Below are 13078 nucleotides of genomic sequence, written 5' to 3'. Positions count from 1 at the left end.
TTATGTGTAAACTATTCAAGATATCTTTGCTGGTTAAAGATAAGAAAGCTCCTGAAGTTTGTTTTCTCTCTATGGATGTGCCTGGCTTTGAATGTTTGATCCAGCTGATGAACTGTGAGATGAAAGTGTTTATGCCAGGTGTATACTGGGATTGCCACTGAGGAGTGAATCATATCAGAAGCCTGAAAATGAAACTCAAAAATTTTAAAAAATATTCTAAACAGAGGCTACTTGAGACAAAAAATATTTTCCAACACTTCATAAAACAAATAGTTATATCTGTTGGAACTGAGACAGATCTGTGGCAGATGCTGGATTATTGTGTTTGACATATAGGAAAGCTCTGATCAGCAGTGGGCATCTCAGTGGGTACTTTGAATTGGTCTTTGCTCATGTTATGCACATAATCTATGAGGCAAGTTTCACATAAATTTCTTTAAATTATTTTCTGTTCTTCTTTTTAGCTGACTTTAACATTTAGGCTTCCCTGGGCCAGTCCATAACACAGCCCTCCCTCCTTCTGCTACTTCAGTTGCAGAAACCAGCAGATGGGTTTTCAACCATAGAACAGTAATGTGTGACAGCTGAAAAATTCGGACATTGCTTTTGTCTTGAACTAATCTTGGTTCCAATTGAACCATGATGTCCTGAAGTGGAAAAAACATTGTTTTTCAGATGGTAGTGACTAACTGAGGGACTTTATTTTTAAACAGGTTTTTCTGTATAAAGATAATTCTCTTTGAAACCTCTTGTGTTATATAAGAGCAGGAGAGAGGAATGGTATTCAACATTGTGCTGCTTCTACATGTCAAGTGTTAAGGATACTTAAAAGTAAGATTTTAAAACATATTTTTCTCAAAGACATTTGAATTCTTTGTGGGATTTTTTTTTTTGTGGAATTTTTTTTTTCCTTTCTTCCACATCCCATTATTCTTCCTTTTCTCCTCAATCAAGTGTTAATGAGGAATTCAGTTACAAAAAGAAAATGCAGTGAGGATAAACAGACCTCAGAGGCTCCTCATTCAGCTCAGCAGGGCACTAGACCTTAGCTATCCTTCATTTCCCAGTGAAGATGATCAGTTCTGGGTGAGCACTTTCAAAGGGCGCAGGGTTTTTGAAGGTGCTGGGCAGGATGATGGATTGTGGTGTCTGTCATCCCGTGTCCTGCGGAAATGCAGCAGGGGGGCTGTGCCGGGCAACTTGTGAAGGGAGGGAGAGGCAGCGACACTCAGCCAGCTGGAAGCCTCCTGGTTCTGTGGGATCTGTTCAAGAGCCTGCTGAATAGTGCTCGAGCTCAAGTGTTTTCTAAGAATGACTGGGAAAAATCATTTTTTAATAACAAACTCCAAAGCATAATCCCAGTGAGATGTTAAAGGTGTCTCGATGACTTCTTCTTTTAAATTCTGGCTTTGTTTTTGAATATTTCAGTTGCACACTAATATATTTATTCCTCCCACAGATTAAGAGGCCTGGGAATATATATATTTCTGCTTTTCTGAGAGGGACTTGTAATATTCCTAAACAAGTCACTGTAACTTAACTTTTGTGTATTCAAATCACTTGAGACTTTTGAAATATTTTTAACATTTATCCTTTTAGTTGGGCTCAGTGTTTTTAAATGCACCTTTATTTTTTGAAAATTTTTAAGAGAATGCAATCATTTACATATAACATCTTACAATCTTTCTGAATTTTGAATATTGAAGTTCCATATTTTCTTTTGTGACATTTGATTATTTGATTATTCTTTTTTTTTTTTTTACATTTTGTTACTTACATTTTCTGCTTGTGATGTTAAAATCTATTCAAAAAATGGGAATGGACTCCTCTTGCCTATTCTACCATTAGTGTCAAATACATCAGAGAAATAGTTCAATCCAAATTTAAGACCTCCCTTTTTTACAGCTATATATAGATTTTGGTAAAATAATCTTTAAAAAATAAACAGAGATAGAAGTGTAAACTCTACCTAGTGTTATCTCATTTATAACTGATGTGGGTAACTACAGCAGAAAAAGATTTTCTAATTCAGAATAAAAAGATTTTAGAAAAGGCATTATTAGGAAACTACTCTGCCACCTCTACAGAAACATCAGATGGTATTGCTGGTGCAGTGACTGCAGAGGGAGCCACCGATCTGATGGAAACAACAGTCCTATTCTTGGCGAAGAAATGTCAAGGATTTGTGTTCCTGTTTATTTCATGAGAGGCCATGTCAAATCTCAGCTAAAATGAGAACAAGAAGAGCTTATTTTGAGAAGGGTTAATACTGTGGTAATTTAGGGCAAGGAAAAAAGAAATAAAAAAGATCAGCACACTTATATAATGTCTGAACCTTCTGAAAGTCTTAACAGAAAGAAATAGGTCCATGTCAATAGAAGAGGAGAATGTCCTGACAGCTGTGTCAGTGATGGGGTGAAGTTTAGCTCAACCCCAAAGAGCTCATATGAGCTTGTAGCAAACGCTGCCCTCTCGCAGATCGTGGTTGTATGGAAGGGATTGGTTGCAAACACACTTGTGAGGGAGCAGTTTGCAGAGCAGCCAAGCGGCCATCCTGCTGCTCTGCACTCTGAGCCACCTGTTGTACCCCACACCACATCTCCACTTACAGAAAGCTCCAGGCCCCTTTCTAACTCATTGCTCTTTAGCAATTTTCCACTTGGATCAAGGCCAGTGTATCATTAACCGAACCAAGAGAAGCAGCAAACTGCAATGTGGCTGCCCAAAGACATGGCCAGAGAAAGGGAAATAGGGAGGTCCTTTAAGCTGGGAACAGTGACCTTCCGAGAATGCCAGAACCAGCTTTCAAGAAACATATGGAGGCAGAATTTGCTAGTCAAAGCATTATTAACAATCCCTGTTTTTTCACAGTTTATCTCCTCTCCAAGCCTGGAACCAAAACATGTACCATTTCTTTGCTGAGTCCTGTCTTCTTGCCTTTGCTTTGATTGCCCTGCTTCATTACATCCTGCTTATCCAGAAACAAATGTTGGTTTCTATGGACCTCCTGCTGTTTGTTTTAACAAATCTTTAATAAAAGACTGAAAGAACTTCAGTATGATGAATCATACTATTAAATCTAGCTCTGTAGCTGTGAAGGTGTGACTTTGTTACAGACAGAAATGTGATACTTATCCTACTCCTACTGATTGCTGTTTAGGCTGTTGGAAGTCTGGGCAAAGATGCAGGGGAATTCACAGGGCTGGAGAAAAGACAGGCTTCCAGGCATCCAGCCCGTCCATCAGTCCACTGATTGTAGCAGATAAGTTTTGAAACGAACTTGCAGGAGAATCAAGTTGTTTCACTATCTGTAGAAGTCTGAAAACCTTTTTTTCCCCCTCCTTCTTCTGGAGGCTAATTATTCTTTTTCTTTTTGTGCAGATCCTAGAAGAAAGTATCATGTAAGGCTGCTGGCATACAACAGCATGGAAGAAGGTTATCAGGCAGACCAAACAGTCAGCACTCCTGGATGTGTTTGTAAGTGTTGTAGATGCATGAAGAATTTATTAAGAGCTGAGCTGTTTCAAGGTCCCAGCAGCTCTGTGTTTTTAACCTATAAATAATCAATTAATTCAGTGTAAAACAGAGAACCAGAAAGATCATATCTGTGACAAATGCTATCCTAGTCATCCTGCAATTGAGATAGTTTCCTGTGTTTGTGAAGTGCAGTTGAAGAAACAAGATAGGCCAAGCACATTTCCCTCCCCTGTTGGACTGTCTGCATCATCTGACAGTGACTATCATGTATCCTATGAGATATTTATGTCTCTCCCTCATCTCTGTTGATAGTTTTGACTTTGTTTTTGACTAAACAAGTGGGACCGCCCAAATAATATGTGACATGTGGTGGGTTAGCAGGGATCTTTAATAGCGTGAACCAGACTCCTGGGTCTGAATACCAGGTAGTGCTGGGTAAGGGGAGATTTGAACCTAAACTGTGGGCTCAGACCTCTTAACGTTATCCAGTAAATAATTCCTGCTCGTTTTTTGTTTCAAACAGCTGTCCGTGATCGCATGGTGCCACCTCCACCGCCTCCTCACCACCTCTATGCCAAAGCAAACACTTCATCTTCCATCTACCTCCACTGGGGGAAACCTGCCTTTACATCTGCACAGCTCATCAACTACACAGTGCGCTGCAACCCCGTGGGGCTGCAGAACGCGTCCCTGGTGCTCTACCTCCAAACGTAAGTGCAGCGCTCCTGGTGAGCCTTGGTTTGCCAATTCCACATCCTTCCCACTCAGGTTCTACTCTTCCTGCCCTCTTTTAACTGTCTTTTACCTGTAACAACTTTTATCTCCCATAGAGGACTGACTGTGTGTTTTGCCTCGTGGCTGCTTGTTCAGTTTCTTGGATTTTGCAAGATGTGTCCATGGAACAGCTTAATTCTCTACCAGAGATCCTTACCTTGGGTCACTGGGCTAGCTCTTGATTTTTTAATGGCTTTTTAGCTGTCTAGGTTGAATTTCATTCTAAGTTCTTCAGCCAAACAAGAGAGAATACCTATTTTATGGGTAGCTTGTCTGGGTAAAGGTGGGACTTAGTCCAGTGTCTGATTTTAAGACTGGAAATGAGAATTTTTGAGGGATTGAGCACTTTATTGTGGGAATGCCATGTTCCTGAGGGTGTGGGACCCTGCCAGGGGAAAGTTGAGTAGGATTGCTTGCTTTTCAGAGAAGCAGTGCCTGAGCCACAGGATGGCAGAATAGGGAATAAAGTCTTCCTAGTCTTGGTGTTCTGGTGGTCTGGGAGCAGAAGACTTTGCTCCATGTGACTGCCCGTGCTGGGGGCCTGTTGAGGGAATCCATGTGTGTGTAGCTACCTTAAAAGTTCATTTTACTCAAACCTCTAAATAAGAAATATGCTGTCTTAAAGGATAGTTCTCATCCTAATATTCAAGATATTCTCTTCCAAGAACACTTCTCCTGCTGTAGAACTCCTGACTTAACGATTAGACACAGTATAATCACCATGTAAAGTTCTTAGTGTGCAATATGGAGCATAGCAAGGAGTGCTGCTTTTTGTGATAGGATGAGACTATTGCAAATAGTGGTGACTGACTTTGCACCATGGAAGATGAAACTACTAAATGAGATTTAATAAAGCAGTATCTGTAGAGTAACACCATTCTAAATTGAGATTTAATCTTGTCTGAGGTATTATCACCCAGAATTAACACTGGCATATATGAAAGATTTCTCTCCGCCCCTAGAATTAAAATAAAGTGAAATATCTACAATTAACTTTGTGAACAAATAGTAAACTGCAATATTATAATTAATATAATCAATTTTGCAAGAAATAAATTACTAAATGCAGCTACAAGATGAGTAGGGAACATTCATATTCCACAGAGATCCCCTAAATGTGGGAGGTGATAGAGGCCATAAGTGGAAGGGGACATTGCACATGCAGCCTGTGACTGCCTGTGCACTGAGAAGCAGATCCAGGAGCCAATATCATGTGCCTTGTCAGCTGTGATGCTGGTTGCAGTTTGTGTTACTCCAGCTGGAAACACAGTGTCCTATGGACAAATGTGGAAAGAGCTGAGTTTGGGATACCTGCTGGTGATCCAGCCAGTAGTATTCTTGGACTTGCTTGTGCATCAGCTGTTTGTAGAACCTTTATAAAAACGTGAGCTCAAGTCAACTGACAGCAGGCATAACACCCTCCTGAGAGCTCCCGGGTTAGTACAAGTACACTTCAGGTGGGCAGCACAGATGGGCCACGTGTCTGGACTTGAACTGGTTTGTCCTTTGTTGAGCTGACAGTGAGAATCTACTCATGTGACCAAGAGATACTATCTGAGTTTGGGATCTTCAAGTCAACTGCTACTGTTAAATTTATTTTTTTCCTTCATCCTTACAGGTCAGAGACTCATATGTTAGTTCAAGGTCTTGAGCCAAAAACTATGTATGAATTTGCAGTTCGGTTGCATGTGGACCAGCTCTCCAGTCCCTGGAGTCCTGTAGTCTACCACACTACCCTCCCAGAAGGTAAGGAACCAGGAGAGAACCATGTGGTTCTAAGAAGAAAGATCTGTAAACCAAATGGCCTGAAAAATTGCTTATTAATCTTCAGCTGTCTGTAGGAGAGAGAAATCCTTTCCTTTGAGATACAGATAGTGCTCTTCTTGGTAAGAGCTAGAAGAATGCTGTCAGGAAAATCCTTGGTTTGGAACTGTGAAATTCTTTTTCAAAATCCACCTTAAATCAGCAATGATTTTCATATAAAGTGGGATATGCTTTCACCATTAGCAACTGCTGAATAGAACTAACTTGAATAAAAACTTTAAAATATATATTGAAGAGGTAGGGCTGATTCATAGGTATTATGGAAATGTATTTTAAGCCCTAGAAGTTTTGGAAACTGTAGGAATATTACACATCTGCTACTCTAGCAGCTGGTTTGCTTTGCTGTCAGCTTGGAAGGGGAAAATCCAAAACTTTGGTTTCATATTCTCAGCAATGCAATGTTTGAGATATACCTGTTCACAGGGTAGGGAAGTGGGGGTTTATCAGTAACTGTTTCCTTCCGGAGTTGAAGGAAAAATATGAAATTTGCTTTTCCAGAATCTCATCTATTGACCAGGTCAGAGTCAACAAGATGTCTCCCGAGGAGCAGCATGTGTTTGTTTGTATGTGGTTTCTGGGATGTAGCAGTGGCCATTAGGTCTGCACATCAGTTTCTTTCTGAGCAATTTAATTGCATGTAAATTGGGTTAGCCTAATAGCATTGTGTTACTGTTCTCACAGCACCATCTGGCCCTCCAATAGGAGTGAAGGTGACTTTGATAGAGGATAATACTGCTTTGGTTTCCTGGAAGCCACCTGATGGTCCTGAAACAGTTGTTACACGATACACTATCCTCTATGCATCCAGGAAGTCTTGGATTGCTGGGGAATGGCAAGTGTTGCACAGAGAAGGTAAACTGAAATCACAAACCTATGAACTGAACAAACAATGATGCTACTTATAATATGCTTTGTTACTTTCAGCTCCCTTGGACTATAGTAAGAAATAAATTCATATATAAGTGTTCACATAAAAGTTCTAATTAGTTTGGAGTAATTACCATGGGAAAATGCATTAAAACTCAGTTCATACTCAGAAGGTGAGGGGAGAAGGGCTGTCTGTGCTGCTTTGGAGCTCATTGTGGCAACCAGAAGGTCTCGTAAATCCAATTACATCCATCTTAGTTCTGTTGTAACCGTGATTGTGATGGTTTCATTTTGTAAATGCACTCTTTCAAATCTGATGCCTGGCTCTCCAGAAATAAATGTATAAATGTAGCTGTGTGGGTTTATATATTTCTGTCGATCACTGCCAATCCAGTTAGTTCAGTTTGCTTAATGAACTTTCGCCTACTTCCAGTAAATTGCTCTGCAAATTCAATTTAACTCTCTGGCTCTATTCTACTGCTGAGCCCCAGCTAGCTAATTTAGCAGTACCTCGGGTATGGTGACATGAACTGCAGTCACATCTCTGTGATTAGATGGAGAGATAGGATAAATTTTTGTAGGCACTTTTGACAATAATACTACGATTTGAAGAGCTGCATCAAAAAGAGATTTCTAGTTTAGCCAGAGAAGAAAAAAAAAAAGGATTTATTGTTCGGTTGATATTCAAAATAAACAGAGGCAGTTCAGAATAGATAATGTTCTAATGATGTCTTAAATCAGAGAGGGAAGCTCAGTGTTACAGAGTAAAGTCATGTGCTTGAGCAGCTCATTTAAGAGGATGGCTCTGTAAGAGTTACTATTTTGTTGTTCTGTGTTGTTACCTGGCTGAAAGGTTAGTTGTCAGCAGAGAGTGAGGCTTTAAATCTTCTGTGGAGAAAATTCCAAAACCTTAATGAGTATGCTGTCACGGAGGACAATTTGCTTCATCATCGACAGTGAACTGTTTTGCTTCAGAGCTGGTGGGTGTCCTGCTCCTGAGGAGAGCAGAGAAGACCAACAGCCATTTTGAAAGGTGACAGTGCTGCTTTGTCTTTGCTGGAGCAGAATGTATTTGTCAGGCTGGCCCCAAATAGAATGGTGACCTGTGAAGAATGACAGGGTAATGACTATTAATCTTCAACAAAATTTGTAAAAAATAGCTAGTCTCTGAAATACCAATCAGGTCTAATTATAGGGGGAGGATTGAGCCCATGTTTTTTCACTATTAAAATTGTTCAAAGAAACAATAATATAAATAAAGGTGTCCCACTTAATTGTTGGAAGAAACAGTGAGGTAAACGTATCAAATTAGAGGATGAATTTACCATTAATTTTTACTTGGTAAAAAACCCAACGGATTTAAATTCACAGAGAGCTTACATTTGAAGAATAAATCTTGTCATTCTGGTGATGATACACTGTATTTGCTGCATGCAGCAAAGTGGCTGAATTGCTTTCAGATATATCCTTCAGCTCAGCCATGCCTGAACATCATCTCTGATAGTATTTCACCAGAGATTTGGGATGAGGGGATGGCAATAACAGTAAACATTTTCATGTGTTCCCATACTGAAAGAGCTGGAGAGAATGAGCAAATGGAGAGCTGTAAATCTCAGTGTATTACTATGTCCATCAATGTTAGAGTCACAAATTTTGTATTTTGACAGATATATTAGGGTTTGAGGCATGGCATGGAATTCAGATATCTTGACATTAGGACAATCTGTTATGCTCTTGATTATAGGCAAAAAAGTCTGTGAAAGAAAACTAGTAGGTAGAGGTAAAATGGGACAAATACTGTGATAGTCCTGTGATAGTACTTTCATAGGTAATTTGAGATAGAAGCAGGATTTGGGGTTTTTAATGCATTTATTCTGATAAGCTCAACTAACCCCATGCAATATATAGCATTGTTTTGTCTTGATGCTAAACCTGTTCTGCAGAAGATTTGTGAAATCTTGACCCCATTCCAGTCTCATACCTCCAGAAACATCCCCCTTAAATAAAAAAATAATTCAACCCTGCCACCAATTTAAAAACTAGAACCCTCTAATTTACTGAGCTTGTGTTAGGCATGGTAAAACCAAAAAACGTAACTGCAGTTTGGTGCTGATTCATGATGGGAATTATCTTCCAGCCACCTCCCCCCTTTCCCTAGTTTTCTTCAAGTGGATTAGAAGTTACAGCCTTTACACACTTGGTGTGCAGTAAATCAGTACAAAGTGCTCACGTGTTTCAGCCATGCAGCAGATTTGAAAGGAGCTGGTGGGAAAGAGCCTGTAATATTGAAATGTGACCTTTCACCCTTGCTAGTGCTAAATATTACAGCTCCTTTGGCTACAGATACCTCACATTTTACTTCAAATGCTTTCAGGTTTTTTTTCTATGGAAGAGCTGAAATAGCTTTTGAAGTAGCTTCCTTTTTTGCCAAATTTATAATCTTTTCTGTCAACAAAACAGGCTTATATTTTATATAGGCTCCCATGATACTATAAATTCTAGCTTTTCAAACTGATTTAAAAGGTTGAAATTTTGACTTAAGTCTGAGATAGTGAATGGAATATGTGAAAGAGAACAAGAGAGAGATTTGGTCCTGTAACTGCCACTATTTAGGGAAAGAAAAGCAGTATATTTCCATGGTAGCAAGAAACACAGGCATTTTAGAAATGAACTGGAATTGTAAGCAGTAGTCTGCAGTCCCTGGGCAGGCAAAGCTCTCATTGAGTTTGATAGGAGTTTTGCCTGTCTAAGGACAATGCAAGTGAATCCTATATATGTTCTTAATCTCTTTTCCTGCCTTCAGGGACTTTAGGAAATGAATCCCTAGCATGTGAAAAAGGCATTTTCTGTAATATTCTTAGTAGCACAGCTCAGATGCACAGTAATCAAGGAAGCTTACACAGGTCTAAATAGGGCTTAATTTTGTTTTAAAAGTGTGGTATAATGTACTCTTGCAAAGCTGTCCTGTTCATTAAACCAACTACACCTGAAATTCGATAAAGTGAACCTGAATTCTTTTGTTATGACAATTTGCATTCACATTCATGGTACAGTGGATTGAGGAGAGGCATATACGAGAGAGGTCTATCTTTCTGCTTTTGCTGCCTCAGAATCTGGTTATGAGCTTGGCTCATCTGCTCATAGATCTGATCACAGCATAAATGCTACCACACTGAAATGCAGCTCATGCCAGATTTAGGATTAGTGTGCTGTGTGTTGTACCCAATACTTGACTCTTGGTTTTGAACTATACTGGAAGTTCACGGTGTGCTGTGTTCAAGCAGGATGGAGAGAAAGGACAGAAGGGACAAGAAGACAAGGCCCAATGTTCATTCTGTTCCTTATATGTGCAGGTTAGAAGGTATCAAAGTCCTCAAACAAGATTTGCAGGTGGTATTGGAAGGAAAGTGTAGGTCCCAGTGTCTAAATCTTGGTCTGTTCCCACAGATTTTGTCTTAACTGGAACTGTCTATCAAATCTTTTTATAGGAGCAATGACCATGGCTTTGCTGGAAAACCTTGTAGCAGGAAACATCTACTTGGTTAAAATAGCAGCCTCCAATGAGGTGGGAGAAGGACCCTTCTCAAATGCAGTGGAATTTGCTGTCCTGCCGAAGGAGACATCAGAATCTAATCAGAGACCCAAACGCTTGGATTCTGGCGATTCCACAAGTCAGTAGCAATGTTTTAATTACTGCTGTCACAAGTATTGGAGCAAAAAGATCCCTGTTTGTTTTAGCTTGTAACTGTGTTTTGATAAACCATTCTGGTTTATGTGAGGTAGTCCTAACAGTGAAACATTTTCTTGTTCTAAATGAAATGATTTTGGAATTTTTATCTCAGTTCAACACAGAGCTGGTTTGATGCTCTTGCTCAGAAGTTGGAAGTCTGTCTATCAAATGACAATACATAACTGGTTTGAATTCAGCTTCGCAGCCACTCCTCTATGGCATTTCCTCCAAGTCCTTTATGTCTTGAGATACCCAGTAACACTGGGTCCATCCCAAGAGGCATTCCCTTCCTCCCCTCCCACACCAGGACTGCACTGACCAGACTCTTCTCTGTTTGGTCTGTGAGTTTTATTTTCAAAAATGTCAAAATGCATGACAGAGAAGGCCTGGAAATCTCATTAGAAGGAACCATTTGTCTCTGTGGTTGTGACTGTAACCCTATTAATTTCTTGACAAGGGAGCAGGGGTTAGCTCTTCTTATTTACTGAGCCTTTCTATGTTCTTTTTTGATATAGCTTATTCTGACTATTACCATCTGGACCAGAAATCAATGACTGGCATTGTTGTTGGGGTTTGCATAGCCTTGACCTGCATCCTTATCTGCATCCTGATCTTAATTTATCGAAGTAAAGCCAGGTATGTTTTTGTTCTTGAAGAATGAGCTCTTTTTCAGGGCGCACTCATTCTTGGGATGTGCTTCCTCCTCCAAGAGTGCTAAGTTCTCTGAAGTACTCTGTCTCTTCACCTGTTTCTACTAGCATTGGAAACAAAGCACTTTGTTGGCTCTCCCTACTCTACCTGAGCCCCTTCTCCAATGAAAAGGAGGAAGAACCCACAGAGTGAGTCAGTGGTGGTGCTTTGACAACTAAGTATGAGGCATGTTTCCAAATGCAAACCCCCCTTTGAGTCAGATGAGCATGCTGCTGTCCATCATCTGCTCTTCCTACTTAACCCTCCAGCCTGCCCAGACGTGGTTTTGCAAGGCTTTAACCCCCCTGGGTGTTGCTGGACAAAAGAAACTCCGACATAAAGCAGTTTCATGATGCAGTTTCCACAGCAGATCCATGATGCAGTTTATTTGCAGTGGTGCAAGCCACCATCTGTCTGTCTGTCTGTCATGAGCTGCTCTAGGGTATAAACTGGCCTAGTGACTGCCCAAAACTCTGGGATCAGAAAAAATATAAGTTACTTTAAATAATAAATTAAAAACTCTTTAACAGTGTATTTCAGTAACAAGAGATTTTTAGCATTCATAAAGGAAAAATATGTACTGGAGACAGTCTCTGTGTAGCATGGTAGAAAGGTCTTAATATCATTAGTGGTTACTTCCTCCAAGTAATATTACTAATCATGACAATTCCTGTCTGCTCATAAGCTTGTAGCCTACTGTGTATGATTAACTGGAAGCAGATGTTATTTTTATCACAAGCAATAACATTTAAATTCCATGTGAATTAGAAGTATCATATAACAAAATGTAAATGCCGAGAGTATACCAGCATTACTGGATTAATAGTAGCTTTGAAGTTTATCCTTGATTTTTTTGTATTTTATTCCCATGGGTCAATTTTTTTCCTGCTTAACATTGTGTAGGAAAACATCTGCTCCTAAGCCAGTGCAGCAAAACACTGACCAGCTGTCACATACCAGCATCTCATTAGCCAGTGCTAATGAGGTGGAGAAGAATACTGAAGGAATTGCAGAGAATGAAGAATCCTTACTGCCAATGATAGTGGGAAACAACTTCATCGATGCTAAGGTACTGTGAGCTTTACTTGCTCCCAAATCAGAAATCTTTCTTTAGAATTCATTCTTATAACATCAGAGTCCTTATCAAATGTAAAATATGTGTACTACGAACCCCCAGGAGTTTTTTTTTTTTAACGGAACAAGCACAGGTTTGGCAATCCAGGCTCAAATTTTCAAGACTTATCTGAAAGTTCAGACTTGTCTTACACTGTACTCTGCAGATTGCAGTGTTTGGCTCTGGCACAGCATCACAGGATAAAAGCTCCACAGACTCGAGGCTGCTCGGTGGCCTCTGTTAGTCCAAGGAGATAAGTGAGAGTCCTTGTCAGCAGCCAGCTCAGCAAGTGCCTGTGCACAATCTAGTCAAGTGTGGCACTAAGCAGCTATTAAAGAAAGTATTATTTTTCTGTATATTTGCTGGAAAGACAATGTTACAGTTTACAAACTCATATTTGATCAAACTATAAATTAGTTTAGATGGCAGAATTTACCAGTGGATGTATACAATCTTAAGCCCAGGAGTCCACTGTGACAAAACCACAGTGGCCTTCCTTTCACATGCAGACATAGTGAATTAAGATGTGTTCTGTTCACACTGCAAACTTGAATGAAGCTGCTCCCTGAATGCAAGAGCTGGGGAATGGAAATGGACCCCAG

The 13078-nt window shown here is 39.9% G+C and overlaps 1 protein-coding gene across 1 annotated transcript in view; it reads left to right on the top strand.

The window, feature by feature from the left end:
• PRTG (protogenin) overlaps positions 1-13078 on the top strand; it is a 78276-nt gene that overhangs the window by 62398 nt on the left and 2800 nt on the right. The window contains 7 exon segments of the mRNA XM_027644470.1: positions 3382-3477; positions 4001-4187; positions 5870-5997; positions 6757-6927; positions 10431-10613; positions 11188-11308; positions 12266-12431. Coding sequence (XP_027500271.1) covers positions 3382-3477; positions 4001-4187; positions 5870-5997; positions 6757-6927; positions 10431-10613; positions 11188-11308; positions 12266-12431 — 1052 coding nt within the window.

This window comes from Corapipo altera, unplaced genomic scaffold, assembly GCF_003945725.1.
Source record: "Corapipo altera isolate COAL_440 unplaced genomic scaffold, ASM394572v1 50, whole genome shotgun sequence".
Taxonomy (NCBI): domain Eukaryota; kingdom Metazoa; phylum Chordata; class Aves; order Passeriformes; family Pipridae; genus Corapipo; species Corapipo altera.
Note: the sequence above shows the minus strand (reverse complement) of the source record. Positions and strands in the feature narration are given on the sequence as shown.